Below are 14,622 nucleotides of genomic sequence, written 5' to 3' on the forward strand. Positions count from 1 at the left end.
TGGTTATCTGGTCACCTTTTGGGTGACCCATGGGTGGCTGCTGTCTGCCTATCCTGTCTATGGCATCTGTGTCTTGAATGCAGCGCCCCCTTTTAAAGTGACAAGCAGGTCAGGTAAGTCCAGAGGGACAAGTAGGACTGATGTTTCAGCCTTTGATATTCTTCACGTGAGGAAGTGACCACTGTGGAGAAGATAGGTCTTGGTGGAGTACTTGGGCAGGGAAAGCTGCATTAGGTTGGTTATGTGTTTCTCTACGGGCAAGTTGTAGCTAGCTCGTCTATAGTGACCTGGCTCGTCTCTGGAGCTTTTTTGTTGTCCTCTCTGTATGTCACTGCATTGCTTATGGTGCCAGCCAGCAGTGTGAGTGACTTCCAGTGCCTGCCCTTCTCTGGTCATGCTGGTGGGACTGGTTCCCCAACGTTGCAGTCTGGAAAAGGAGAGCACATGGCTCTGCGCATTGCACCAGCAATTCAGCTGAGAACAGCTACTTCATTCCATCAGGCAAAGGCAGAATTATTGAAGGGTGATGGAGACAGGGCTTTGAAGTGTTGGATGCAGTTAAAGCTCTGTCATCATGTCCTCTTGGGACAAGCACAGCTTTTCAGGGACAGGGTTACTTCAGCTTTTAGCAGCTCTTGAAGTCCAAATTAGCATCTAAGGAGAGGCTGCCAGGACTGTGGCCCTCAGGTTACCGTGATAGCTAATTGCTCTAAGATTTTTCTCAGTGAAAGCCTTTACCATGCTTCAGCTTTTCACTGTGCTGGTTGATGTGGTGTCTTGAAATCAGGAGGAAGGGTTTGGATGGCCACTCTCAAGTGCACCAAGTATTAGTGAGGTAGTTCTTGGACCACCTCTCCTTTTGTTTTCCATGGTTGCCTTTGGTCTGCTCAACAGATGTTGACCCAAGATCTCACAGATGATGACCACGGCATCTCTTCTACCACAGCAGCATGTATGTGTTTTCCTGGTGATGATCCTAGGTGAGGCCACAGTACAATGTTCATACCATTCCTCTATCAACCCTCAGCCTGCCACCAATTGGCAAAGTGGCTGCTGGCAACAGCCAAAGAGCTTTGTCCACAAACCCTCCTCCAGGGCAGTTTGTGCAGACATCTGTGCCAGGGTACAGATGTGCCCTTAGATGAACGCAATGATTGGCTTGCAGTGCTTAAAAAGGAGAGATTTTCCTCCTCTTCTAAGGCAGAGAGTGATGACTATGAGCCACAGGCTGTCAGACAAGACCATTTCATCTTTGAAAGTGTCTCTCTGTGACCAGCAACTGGGTTGTGGATATGGAAAACTGGGGTTTATTTCTTCTCCACCACCAATTGCCTGCATGGGCATGTGCTATTGCTTGATATGGCTCAATTCTGAGTTTGAAAGATGCTTGGTCCCTGCTTCTGGCACTAAGCATTGCTTAGGAGCAGTCTCACTTCAGCTGCTGGCTGAGCTCTTGTGCTTGTGAAGGATTTTGGAAGGGCTGGAAGGGCTTGGAGGAAAAAGGTACTCTTCTGGTCTCCTGATCCCTCCGAGAGATTTAAACTTGATTTTGCAACTTCCTTGTTTAACAACTGGGAGCTCAGTGCTGAACAAGATTTTGGGGTTTCATGTTTTTGTTGATCCCCATGGGGCCTTGGCTGGAATGAGCTCCTTGCCCTGGCAGAGAAGGGTCCATCTACAGCTCCCTACATTGCTACTATGGTTTCAGGACTGATGTGCATGTAGTGGATTTAGTGCTGAGAAGTAATAAATGGTTAGATCATGGGACATGGGCTGTGATCCCAGGAGAACCCTTTTTATGGACCTATAAACCACATGAGGAATCGTGTGGTACACAGTGCTGCCAGCACTTACAGGTTTGTTAAACTTTTGCCACACTGGTGCCATTTTCAGGGAGATTTGAGGGGGCTTTGAAATTGTGGTGGATGCTCAAGGGTGGTACTCGCATCTCTGGGATCTTTCTGTGTCTTGGCAGTACAGCACATCTGTGTGCACTTGATGCCAGGACTGTTTTGGGCCACTTACTACAAGAAGGACATTGAGGTGCTGGAGTATGTCCAGGGAAGAGTAATGAAACTGATGAAGAGTCTGGAGCACAGGTCTTATAAGGAGCATCTGAGAGACCTGAGGTTATTTAGCTTGAAGAAAAGGAAGTTCAGGGGAGACTTCATTGCTCTCTACAGTTCCTGAAAGGAGATGAGGTCTGGTCTCTACTGCCAAGTAACAAATGATAGAACAAGAGGAAATGGCTTCAAGTGCACCAGGTGAGGTTTAGATTGGTGAATATTTCTTAATGTTGTCAGGCATTGAAACAGGCTGCCCAGGGAAGTGGTCACCATTCTTGAAGGTATTTAAAACAGCTTGTAGATATTGTGCTTAGGGACGTAGTTTAGTGGTGGATTTGGCACTGCTGGGTTCATAGTTGGACTCAATGATCTTGAAGGTCTTTTCCAACCCAAACAATTCTAAGGGGCTTGTAAAGGGCTAGTTATTCCAGGAGTAATGAAGATCAGATATTCCAGAGGGAAAACCTGAGTGAGAACTTAGGAGTCTGATAGTGAAATGACATCCAGCTTTCCTTACTATGACTCTCAGGCCACATCCCAGCCCACTTTTGCTGACTTCTGCAGTGCTTTCTCCTGACTCAGTGGCCGATTGTAGGAGACATGGGTGACCGAAGTTAGTGAGTAGGGTGCTGGACTGTGAAGCCTGTGCTTGGTAGCAGAAGGAGATCCTGCAGGGAAAGCTTTCTTTTCTCTCTGCCCCCCAAGACTAATCTATATTTGAGTCACTTGAAAGTCATCACTGGAGATGGATATCCAATGGGACTTGTGCTTCAAAGTCATTGCTATAAAAGGAAACTTTCCCATCCTTCCTACTTCTCTTGTGAAGGGTGTCATCTCCACCAGGGAGACTGCAGTGGACACCAGGTGCCAGCAGACAACAGCAGCACATGCTTAGACATAATTAGATTTTATTTGATTGGGTTTTTTCCCCTCCCTTCTATTTCAGCCCCACCAAACTTTGCCCATGCCTGGCAGTGGGCTCAGCTGGCAGAAGCAGAGCCAACCTCAAATTCTTAGGCAGGACTTTCCCATAGGGCATGGCAGGGACTGAAGGGGATGGTGTAGCATGGGGCTGTGCTCTCCACTGGCTCTGCTGCTGCTGTGATGCTTGAGCAGGGGTGCTGGGTGTGAGCATCCCAGCTGCTTACAGCACTGGTGGGGCCCGAGTCCAAAGCAAAGCTCTGGGAGGTGAGGTTGCTGTGGGAGAGATAGGAGGACCCAATATTTTTCTAAGTCCTTTCTCATTTGCTAGAAAAGGGACAAACAAAAGGGTTAGTTGTTTGGGTGGTGTTGGATTGGTTGATGGGTTGGACGCGATGATCTTGAAGGTCTCTTCCAACCTGGTTTTATTCTATGTAAAATGACATGTCTTCTTTCTGGCACATCAGCAGCACCAAGGCTTGTTTGGGACATAGGTGAGTTCATGCTGATGTGTTCTTTCTGATACAACGGACTGGTATAACCTCTTGTCTTAAGAAGTTATCTTTGGTTGGGTTCATGATTTGTGGTGGTTATTTTGTTGGTGGTGGTTGTTGTTTTTCAAGATGAAATTGTTGGCTTTGCAAACATAAGTGTCAAAGCATGAGGAGGAGAAGACAAGAGAAAGGTGACAAGGTTAGGAATCTCTGGGATATGTGTTAGCATTAAACACACAAAATGCTTGGCCCAGGCTTCTGGAGGGAATGAAACCAATAGCGGCTAGCTCTTCCACACCTGCTCTCACCAGGGAGGCTTAAATTGCTTTATTGAATAGGTCAGGGTTGTGAGGAATGAGATGCATTGTCTCCTGGACAAAAGAGAGGGAGGAGGAATTGCCCCGTTCTCCCTTCTAACCAAAATCTATTGTTCCCTGCTGGCACTCAGTTACCACCAGATGTTTGAAGACCCTTGGAGGTGTCCTGTGAGAGAAGATACCTCACTGCCCTGCAGATCTGTGGTGTCTTGCAGTGGTTCCACAGGGCAGCCAAGGGAATGGGGCAGATGCCAGGCAGAAGGTTACTTGCTTGGGTCACAGAGCACTGCAACAGGCTACCCGAAGAGGTTGTGGAGTCTCCTCTGGAGACTTTCAAGACCCATCTGGATGCATTCCTGTGTGACTTGTGCTGGATTCTATTAGGGCTCTGCTCTGGCAGGGGGTGTTGGACTTGGTGATCTCCAGAGGTCCCATCCAACCCCTACCATCCTGCAATCCTGTGATTGGGGTAAGCGGTGGGAATAGAGTCAAGGTGGTTTTTCCCAGCACTGCATGTGCCTTGAGAGGACCTTGGGCCATACTATCATCACACTGCTTGCAGCAAGTGATGGATACAATGGAATGTCTCCTGTGCTTGTCCCATGGGTTTCCAGGAGTCATCTCTTCTGCAGCTGCTTCCGTGGTCCTGAGTTACTTAATGTCTTGTGACTGACAAAAGCACCTTTTCCAGTGTATTGATTGTGTAGGGTGGGTGTGCTCTGTGGGTAGCGCTGTGGCTCTGGGAGTTTATTTTCTAGTTACAAAAAGTTCATGTCACTTGTGTTGGAGCAAAGCTAACTCTTCAGAAGAAACCTCCAAAACCACTTTTGTACTTCTGGGAGAGCTAGAGGAGCTTGAATTTGGAGAAAGAAAAGGCTTAAAATCCATTAGCACCATGTGCCTGGACAACTCTTAGCCCTGATGTGGGAAGAGAATTGATGAGAGGCTCACTCTGCTCTTCCCACTTCTCAGTTTGTGGCCAAAGGTAGGCACAACATTTCCCCTGAACTTGTACCATGGGGCTTAGGGCTGGAGGGGCTTTGTGTGCATTACCTGTGGAGAACAGGTGTGCAGCTGTGGTAGTTATTGCAAGACTGTCCTGTCTTGGGTCATGGCTCCTGTTCCTAGTGCTTTCCATAGACATATGCATGCCATGGTGAGATGGACCCTGCAGCTCCCTAGCGTGGCAGAACTCCAGGGAGGACTGAGAGGTGTGAGATAGCAGGGACATGCATTGGTTCTACACACCTCCATTTGTTGGTGGCAGGTACCATGTACTGCCTTAGCTTTGGCTGCATGTGGAAGGAGCTGGCTCCATCTCCCATCTCCAGCTCTGACAGTGCTTGGTACTGCTTAGCCCTGCCAGCCCTCTCAGGTCTTATCAGCCTGAATTCTTGGCAGTTAGGAGTCTTCTTCCATTGAGGCTTTTGGAAGGTTCTTGTCCCACCTGAAATTTAGTGCTTGTTGGAGCATCCTGCTTCCCTCCTCTGGGGGTTTGCATTTTCAGGTGTTCTCATGTTTTTATTGCATTTCTTTGCATGTGGACACGAGGCTTGGTGCTGCCAGTGAGCATTTTAGCTGGGACTGCTTTTCTCTGCTAACCCCATTCAGTGTGGCCAGATGCCTGAGCTATCTCTGTGATTTATAGTTGGTGTCCAAGCAGAGATGGGTCTGTACCATAATCCCATCAGGACCAGCTTGGTGTGATGGATGGAGCTGGAAGTGTTGGGGAGGATGAGACCCTGCTGCTGGCCTCTCCATGCCACCATCAGCATGCACTGTGGAGGGGTCCCAGGGCCCCCACCTGGGTCTGTGGAGCCAGGAGGGGAAAGCCTGTGTTTGGGATTCCAGGCTAAGCTGTACCAGACAGTTTGCAGAAGTTATTTTTAACCTTTTCTGTGCCACTGTGTGCCAGGGAATGCTGCTGTTAGAAAGATGAATGCTGTGTGTCCAAATGCTGCAGGACAAAGGGTTTTCTGGGGTGTTGTGGGGTTTTTTTAATAGATGTTGAGAAGGTTTTTAATAGAGGTTATACTGTCACCCTCCCCAAACTTGCTGCTGCTCTTTGCCTGGTGGAGAGGAGATCCAAGAGCAGGCAGAGCAATGATTGATGGAATCAGAGAAAGGTAGGGATCAGAAAGTATCTCTGGGGATTTAGGCCAACCCTGCTGCTAAAGCAGATACATCTAGATCAGGTTGCACAGTATCATGTCCAGGTGGGTTTTGAATCTCTCCAGAGAAGCAGACTCCACCGCCTCTCTGGACAGCCTGTTCTAGTTCTCTGTCACCATCACAGGAAAGAATCATAGAGCTGTTAGGGTTGGAAGGGACCTCAAGGATCATCTAGTTCCAACCCCCCTGCCATGGGCAGGGACTCCTCACAGTAGATCAGGTTACCCAGAGCCACATCCAGTTTGGCCTTATAAACCTCCAGGGATGGGGCTCTACCACCTCCCTGGGCAACCTGTTCCAGTGTCTCACCACCCTCATGGGGAAGAACTTCTTCCTAGTATCCAACCTGAATCTACCCATTTCTCCTTTTTTTTCCATTCCCCCTAGTCCTATCGCTACCTGGCACCCTAAAAAGTCCCTCCCCAGATTTCTTGTAGACCCCTTTCAGGTACTGGAAGGCCCCAGTTAGGTCTCCTTGGAGCCTTCTGTTCTCCAGACTGAATGGCCCCAACTCCCTCAGTCTGTCTCCATAGGAGAGGTGCTCCAGCCCTCTGATCATCCTCGTGGCTCTTCTCTGGACATGTTCCAGCACCTCCAGATCCTTCCTGTAATAGGGGCTCCAGAACTGGATGCAGTACTCCAGGTGGCGTCTCACCAGGGCAGAGTAGAGGGGAAGAATCACCTCCCTTGACCTGCTGGCTATGCTTCTCTTGATGCAGTGATTTGCTTTCTGGGCTGCAAGTGCACACTAGTGGCTCATGTTGAGCTTCTCACCCACCAGCACCCCCCCTTCAGGGCTGCTTTCAAGCCAGTAGCTGCCCAGCCTATATCAGTGCTTGGGATTGCCCCGACCCAGATGCAGGACCTTCCACTTGGTCTTGTTGAACCTCATGAGGTTGGCTTGTGCCCACCTCTCCAGCCTGTCAAGGTCCCTCTGGATAGATCCCTTCCCTCCAGTGTGTCTGCTGCACCATACAGCTTGGTGTCATCAGCAAACTTGCTGAGGATGCACTCAATGCCGCTGTCCATGGCACCAACAAAGATGTTAAACAAGACTGGTCCCAGTACTGATCCCTGAGGGACTCCACTTGTCACTGGCCTCCACTTGGACATGGACCCACTGACAGCCACCCTTTGGGTGTGGCCATCAAGCCAGTTCTTTATCCGCTGAATGGTCCATCCATCAAACCCATACTGCACCTGCTTGGAGACCAGGATGTCATGTGGGACAGTGTCAAAGGCTTTGCTCAGGTCCAGGTAAATGATGTCAGTTGCTTTTCCTTATGTTCCAGTGGGATGTCCTGTGTTCCAGTCTGTGCCCATTGACCTTTGTCATGTTACTGGGCACCACTGGCAAGAGTTTGGCTCCATCCTCTTGACACCTGCCTTTTAGTTACTTAAGAGCATCACTAAGATCCCATCTCACTCTTCTCCAGGCTAAACTGCTCCAGGTCTCAGTCCCCTCATCATCTTTGTAGTCCTTAGTTGGACTCTCTCCACTATTTCCCTGTCTCTCTTCAACTGAGGAGCCCAGTTCAACCCCATACTCCAGAGGTTGCCTCACTTGGGCACAGTAGAGGTGGAGGAGAAGCGCCCTCGACCTTCTGGCCACACTCAGTGCAACCCAGGAGACCTTCTTGGTCACGAGGGTGCATTGCTGGCTTGTGGTTAACTTGTTCTTGAGGTTTCCCAGGTCCTTCACAAAGATAACTTTCCAGCAGGTCAACCCCCAACCTGTACTGGTGCATGGGGTTATTTCAAGACCCTGGAGATCCTTGCTGCTCCCCAGCTTGCTCATGACAGCTGTTCTACACTTTGAGAAGCAGCACAGGGTAAGCTCTTGGTTGCTCACCAGTTTCCTCCCCCCCTTTCATTTAGGATGCTGTTTATGGATTTGGGTAAACAGAGGGGGGTGGGGTTTTCCTAGTCTATATTTAAACCTGGTCTATAATTAAAGTGCTTTCAGAGGAGTTTGCAGACCATTGTCTCTACTGTGGCTGTAGAAGTGATTTATAAACAAATCTTGCCCCATCTACCCTTTGTTTCCCCCCACCCTGTTCCCTGCTCGTATTCTCATGTAGCCTGAGTTTGAAGGCTGTCCTGCCTCAGCATTTAGAAACATCCTGGGACCATCAACTCCCAAAGGTGGCTCCAACCCCAAGTCCAGCTGTGGGGGACATGCATGCCCATGCTTTCTGAGTGTGAGAACATGTGCTACATCTAGAATGGACTGAGATGTAGCTAAGATACTTCTTTCAGGAAAGGAAATACCTTTTCATAACCTGTCATTTTGATGTATGTTCTTGCTGCCTTCTGAGACTGCAGGGTGCATATAGGAGGGATTTTTCCAGCCGTTTCTCCACACAAGTCACATCTGTCCAGACCTTTATCATAAAGCTTCCCCATATAGTTACATAAATACAGGTTGGAGGAGCATCCCTGCAAATGCCAAGCAGTGTGGGTATGTTAGTGAGAGTTATCAGGGCATATTAAAAAAAAATAATAATTGGCACTCTCCTTCCAGGCAGGTGTTTAAAAATACACTCGTGGCTTGCACTTGGATTCACAGGAAAAGATCATCTCCCTCTCCCTGGTTTCTTTTTCACTTCATGCATTGCTCACCAAGCAGGGGTGACCTTTGGGCTGTCAAAGTGTTTCTGTTTTTTTTTAAAGAGGATTGTGTGCAGGCATGGCTAAAATTGCTGAAAACATTGCCACTTGAGCTATTTCTGTGTTGATGGTACTGTGCACCTTGTGCTTGATTGTGTGCCTGTGTAGCTGTGGATGGCTTGAACTCTCCAGCCAGGGAGAAAAAAAACGACTTACAAAAAGCGTATCTTGTGTCTGGAGGGTTTCTGTAGAAGGAGGCAGTCTTCAGAGTTTTGCATATCAAATGTGCAGTCCCAAACAGTGCCTGGCATTAGTGCCTGGCATTAATGGGAAACAACACCTTGCCTGCTGTGGTGGTGCTTTGCAAAAGTGGGAGCTGAATGGGAGCTAGCTGAGGAGAGGTCTTTCCTCCCTTCCCACTGATGGCTTGGTGCTTTCTCTTGCACCTCCAAGTCTCCTGTCTTACCTGGCCCAGCTTTGATATGCTCAGTCTTGCCTCAAACCCTAGTTTATCTTTATTTGTTGCCTGCCAAGCCCTCTCCCCTTGGAGTACTTCCAGCAGGACCCAAACCAGTGCTCTTCTCAAAGGAAAAAGGTTTGCACATAAGTTCTCCCTTCCCTTTTCTGGTTGCAGCCGGGTGCATCCCTTCCAGCTAACTACATTCCTGGCATACCAGCCCTGGGGATGGCTTGGGAAACATTTCAAGTAGACTGGAGTATCTCCTGCTCAGGCTCTCCCCTGCAGATTTCCTCTTACTGCATTCCAGAAAGGGCACTGAATCCTTCAGGGCTTGCTGCTGGTGGAGAAAGACCTGCTGCTTTAATAAGAGCCAGCTGCAGCCAAAGCAATCAACGCTTGTCTTCATGTTTCCATCAGCTCTGTATTCCACCCAAGGAATTTAGGTTTGGGAGTTATTCTCTGCTTGGTCTGATTATCAAGCAGAAGGAGGGGGAAAAAAATCATGGGAGGGGGAGAAAAGAGTGGATGAGGAACCTTTTGGGTGCTAAGACTAAAGCAAGGGATTTGAATATAACTTTGGACTTCACAGGGCTTTATTTTTAGGAGCTGTTGGCACTTGGCAGTCAAGCTGGGGTTTTTTAGGGAGCGGGATGTAAGGATGGCCTTAGGGATGCTGCATGGCAGGATTTACTGAGGTAATGCCAGGGATGTTGGACTGTGTACCTGCTCGCTGGTGCAGACCTGGAGGAAAAAAGAAAGGCTCAGGCTCTGTGCTTCATCCTTGTCTTCAGCTAGCAAAGAGGCCCCAGGCTTGCCTGCTCACACAAATGCTTCTGGCTGTCCTTCAAGCTCCAGAGGACATGGGTGACACCAGAGGAGGTCATACCAGCGCTTCATTAGCTACAGTGTTGGTGATCAACATGGCAGTGTGTTCTGCAGGCAGTGGGAAATGGTTTCATTTCCCTCTTGATGCTGGTGTGCTGATGCAGCTACTCTTCCACAGGGTTTCTGGAAAAAAAGATGAAAATCCTGTATTTTTAATTTTTGCTCAAGTGAAGCAGGGCAGTCAGTGCAGGAGGGAAAAGCTCTTTGCCTGGTGTCTGCCTGGTTGCTTGGGTGAGGTGGGGGGAATGAAGGGAGCAAGTGAGAAGAGCCAGTCTCCATCCCAGGAGATCCTGGTGCTGCAGTGGGAGGATGATGACCTGGTTGAACAGTTTAAAAGCCTGATCCCATGGGCACTCCATGCTTACTGAACACTGCCCCTAGGCTCCCACAGCATCTGAGTGCATGATGGTTTTATAAATATGTATTACAGCAGCATGCAAATGCTCTGAGAGCTCTTATGAAATGGAGAGATGGAGCAATTTATGAACCTGGGAGCAACACATCCCCAAATTACTTTTGAATGCAAGAGGGATGTTCTGCAGGGGGTGGTGGTCAGGAGCAGCACTGTGGAAGACCAGGCTGTTGTTGCTACCTGAAGTCCTTGGTGATTTGTAGGCAGCGCTGTCCTCACTAGGAATACCCAGCTTAATGTTCATGATGCTTTAGGGATGTTCTCCTGTGTCTGCAGGGTTGGTGTGTGCCTGAGGAGAGCATTGTTGGCACGTGGGTGGCATAATGGAACTTGAAGCTCCTGCTAAGGTGTTTGGGTTTGTTTCTCTTCCCCCAGGCTGGTTGCCCGAGGTGACGCCGGGGTCCACATAGCTGGCTTCGCGCTCAGAGAAGCCATGGCCGCCTAGCGCTCCACAGGGGTCGGCGGGCTGGAGATGGCGGCGCAGAGGATCCGGGCAGCCAACTCGGGCGGCCTGCCACGCTGCAAGTCAGAGGGAACACTCATTGACCTCAGCGAGGGCTTCTCCGAGACCAGCTTCTGCGATGTCAAAGGTGCGGAGGGGTGGGTGGGCACGATGCCCCCTTCTTGGTTCGGGTGCGTCCTCTCACCACTGGGGTCCTGGAGGGGTTGGGTTAATAATTAGCAGAGGACAGCTGATGAGGAAGTGCAGCAAATGCTGAGGAGCACATCTAAGGGTGTGAGAACAGGTGTGGACCTGATAGCAAGAGATCAGTGGCAAGAGAGGTGACAGCAACAAGCTGGTTGCAGGAGTTTAGTTTCTCCTTCCCTGGAATGGGGAGCTTGCAGGTTGCTTGAATAATTCTTTTTCTTCTTTTTAGTGTTTTTTTCTTCAGCTGTATTTGCCTTACCCAGCACAAAAGCCATGTTTAGGTCAGAAGGGGAGTTACTGTTCCCCCATGAGAAATGGATCCCGAGAAATAACTCCAGGTGGAAGTTAGCATATGCCAAGGCCTTTAAAAACAATCATGCACAAAAGCGATTGCTTTTGCAGGCACAGCAAGAAAAGGCCTGAACATCAAACGCTCTTGCTGCAAATTAATGAGAAAATAGGAATTGCTTATGTTCTCCAAGGAGTTTGCTGGTTCCTTCGTATCGCTGTTAACCTGCTTGCTGCACCGCCTGCCTGTATAGGTAGGGGGTGGGACACAGAGATGGCCATTTGCCTGTCTGATCCCAAAGGATGAGGAGGCCAAACATACCCTGTCCTGCAACCTGTTCTGGCTGCAGTGTTGATTTAATGGTGGCTTCCTACCAGGGTGGCAAGATGGTTTCACTGCAGGGTTTATATATAGTTTTACACTGAATAAATATCCTCACAGCTTTGCCTACCTGCTGACAGAAGTAGTGAGCTGATAATGAATTGTTTAGGATGTGTACAGACTTTTTTCGTCTTCATATTTGATCCCTAATGAATATTCAAAGACTTTTCTTAGCTCATCCCTGGCCTTCCTTACCTTGCAGTTTCCATGTCTGAGAAGTGCTGCCAGCCTGCAGTCAGCGACTGCAGGGATGTGGTCAGATCTGCCATCCCCTTCATCTTTGGAATTTTAGGGACTTCCTGTGTTTCTTAAACGCCCTTTTTCCCTCCAGAGAGCTCCTGAGCCTATTAAAGCAGCGTTGTCCCAGTTCTCTCCTGCAGCTCCCTTCATGAAAATACAACTTTCCTTGTTTACCTGGGTCTGTCTAGTGAGATAACACACCTTCAAACGTTTATGTAATGTCATCTGCAGCTTGGTTCTAGTGTTTTTTACAGAAATAACCCCTAAAAGTGAAAATAAAACCAATAAATATGGTCACAGTGCAAATATGTGTAGATTTCATCCATCTGTTTTGCTTGTAATTGGGTTTTTCATCTGGCACTGCTGAAAGGTAGTGAGGTGAGGCTTGATCTCTTCTCTCTAGTGTCAGGTGATAGGATGGGAGGAAATGCCCTGAAGTTGTGCCAGGGGAGGTTTAGATTGGATATGAGGACAAATTTCTTTACAGAAAGAGTGGTCAGGCTTTGGAATAGGTTACCCAAGGAGGTGGCAGTCAAGAAACGTGTGGACCTGGCCCTTTTGGATGAAGTTTAATGCCCACGGTGGTGTTAGGTTGATTGTTGGACTCAAGGATCTTGGAGGTATTTTCCAACCGAAATAAAATCTCTCTGATTCTAAAGGACATTAGACATGCTGCTGAGACCACTGAGAGTCCTGCAGGAGGGTGGTGTGCTACTTTCTAAGCGTTTCCACTACATGACTGTCTTTAAGAGTATGATGTGCCCTTAGTTGTTTCTTACATTGAAGCATGTTGCAGGGTTAGGGCAGAATTGAGAGCGTTTCTAGCCTGTGATGAAAGTTACCTTGGGTTTGCATTACCTTGGGTTGTCACGCAGGGTGGCTGTAGGCAGGCAGGGATTGGTCTCTTCTCCCAGGCAACCAGCAACAGAACAAGAGGACACAGTCTCAGGCTGTGCAAGGGGAAGTTTAGGCTTAATATTAGAAATAAGTTCTTCACAGAAAGAGTGATTGCCCATTGGAATGGGCTGCCCAGCGAGGTGGTGGGGTCAACATCCCTGGAGGTGTTTAAGAAGAGACTGGATAAGGCACTTAGTGCCATGGTTTATTTGATTAGTTAGGGTTGGGTGATTGGTTAGACTTGATGATATTGGAGGTCTCTTCCAACCTGGTTGGTTCTGGGATCTCTTTGAAGAGAAGACATTAATCACCAGCAGCACAGATAACTACTTACAGTAAAGTGCAGTGGCAGTGCTAAAGAGCTGGTGGCCAAAGACCTTGACATACCACTGAGCAAATAATGGCCCTTTCCATGTAGCAATCATTGATACCCCCCCCAAATTAGCTTCCGTTGTTTTAAATCTGAGCATCTGGGGGAGTCCCTGTCATTTTCCCTTTTACTTGGTACTGGTGAGGCCACACTGGAGTATTGTGGTCATTTATGGGCCCCTCACTACAAGAAGGACATTGAGGTGCTGCGTGCATCTTGAGAATGGCAACAAAGCTGGTGAAGGGTCTGGAGCACAAGCCTTATGAGGAATGCCTGAGGGAACTGGGATTGTTTAGTGTGGAGAAAAGGAGGTTTAGGGGAGACCTTATTGTTCTTTACAACTATCTGAAAAGGGGCTGTACTTAGATGGGGGTTGGAGAGTGGCGGTGAATGGTGCCACATCCAGCTGGCGGCCAGTCAGTAGTGGTGTGCCCCAGGGATCAGTGCTGGGCCCCATGCTCTTTAGCATCTTTATTGATGATCTGGATGAGGGCACTGAGTCCATCATCAGTAAATTTGCTGACGACACCAAGCTGGGGGCAGGAGTTGATCTGCTGGAGGGTAGAGAGGCTCTGCAGAGGGACCTCGACAGGCTGGACAGATGGGCAGAGGCCAACGGCATGAGATTTAACACATCCAAGTGCCGGGTTCTGCACATTGGCCACAACAACCCCATGCAGAGCTACAGGCTGGGGTCAGAATGGCTGGAGAGCAGCCAGGTGGAGAGGGACCTGGGGGTGCTGGTCGATGGTAGGCTGAACATGAGCCTGCAGTGTGCCCAGGCAGCCAAGAGGGCCAATGGCATCCTGGCCTGCATCAGGAACAGTGTGGCCAGCAGGAGCAGGGAGGTCATTGTGCCCCTGTACACTGCCCTGGTTAGGCCGCACCTCGAGTACTGTGTCCAGTTCTGGGCCCCTCAGTTTAGGAAGGATGTTGACTTGCTGGAACAAGTCCAGAGAAGAGCAACGAAGTTGGTGAGGGGTTTGGAACACAAGCCCTACGAGGAGAGGCTGAGGGAGCTGGGGTTGCTTAGCCTGAAGAAGAGGAGACTCAGGGGTGACCTTATTGCTGTCTACAACTACCTGAAGGGAGGTTGTAGACAGGCAGATGTTGGTCTCTTCTCCCAGGCAGCCAGTACCAGAACAAGAGGATACAGTCTCAGGCTGCACCAGGGGAGGTTTAGGTTGGATGTTAGGAAGAAGTTCTATACAGAGAAAGTGATTGCCCATTGGAATGGGCTGCCTGGGGAGGTGGTGGAGTCACCGTCATTGGAGGTGTTCAGGAGGAGACTTGATGGGGTGCTTGGTGCCGTGGGTTAGTTGTTTAGGTGGGTTGGATTGGTTGGACGCGATGATCTTGAAGGTCTCTTCCAACCTGGTTTATTCTATGTAAGTAACAAGCAGTAAGACAAGAGGAAATGGCCTCAAGTTACATCAGGTCAGGTTTAGATTGGACATTA

At 49.0% G+C, this 14,622-nt stretch overlaps 1 protein-coding gene across 1 annotated transcript in view; it reads left to right on the forward strand.

The window, feature by feature from the left end:
• Positions 1 to 14,622, forward strand: part of SH3BP4 (SH3 domain binding protein 4) — a 42,697-nt gene that overhangs the window by 15,981 nt on the left and 12,094 nt on the right. The window contains exon 2 of the mRNA XM_054172116.1: positions 10,713 to 10,927. Within this exon, the coding sequence (XP_054028091.1) occupies positions 10,810 to 10,927 (118 nt within the window). The 5' untranslated portion in view covers positions 10,713 to 10,809. The remainder of the gene's footprint in view (positions 1 to 10,712; positions 10,928 to 14,622) is intronic.

The sequence above is a fragment of the Dryobates pubescens genome, chromosome 2, assembly GCF_014839835.1.
Source record: "Dryobates pubescens isolate bDryPub1 chromosome 2, bDryPub1.pri, whole genome shotgun sequence".
In the NCBI taxonomy this organism is placed as follows: domain Eukaryota; kingdom Metazoa; phylum Chordata; class Aves; order Piciformes; family Picidae; genus Dryobates; species Dryobates pubescens.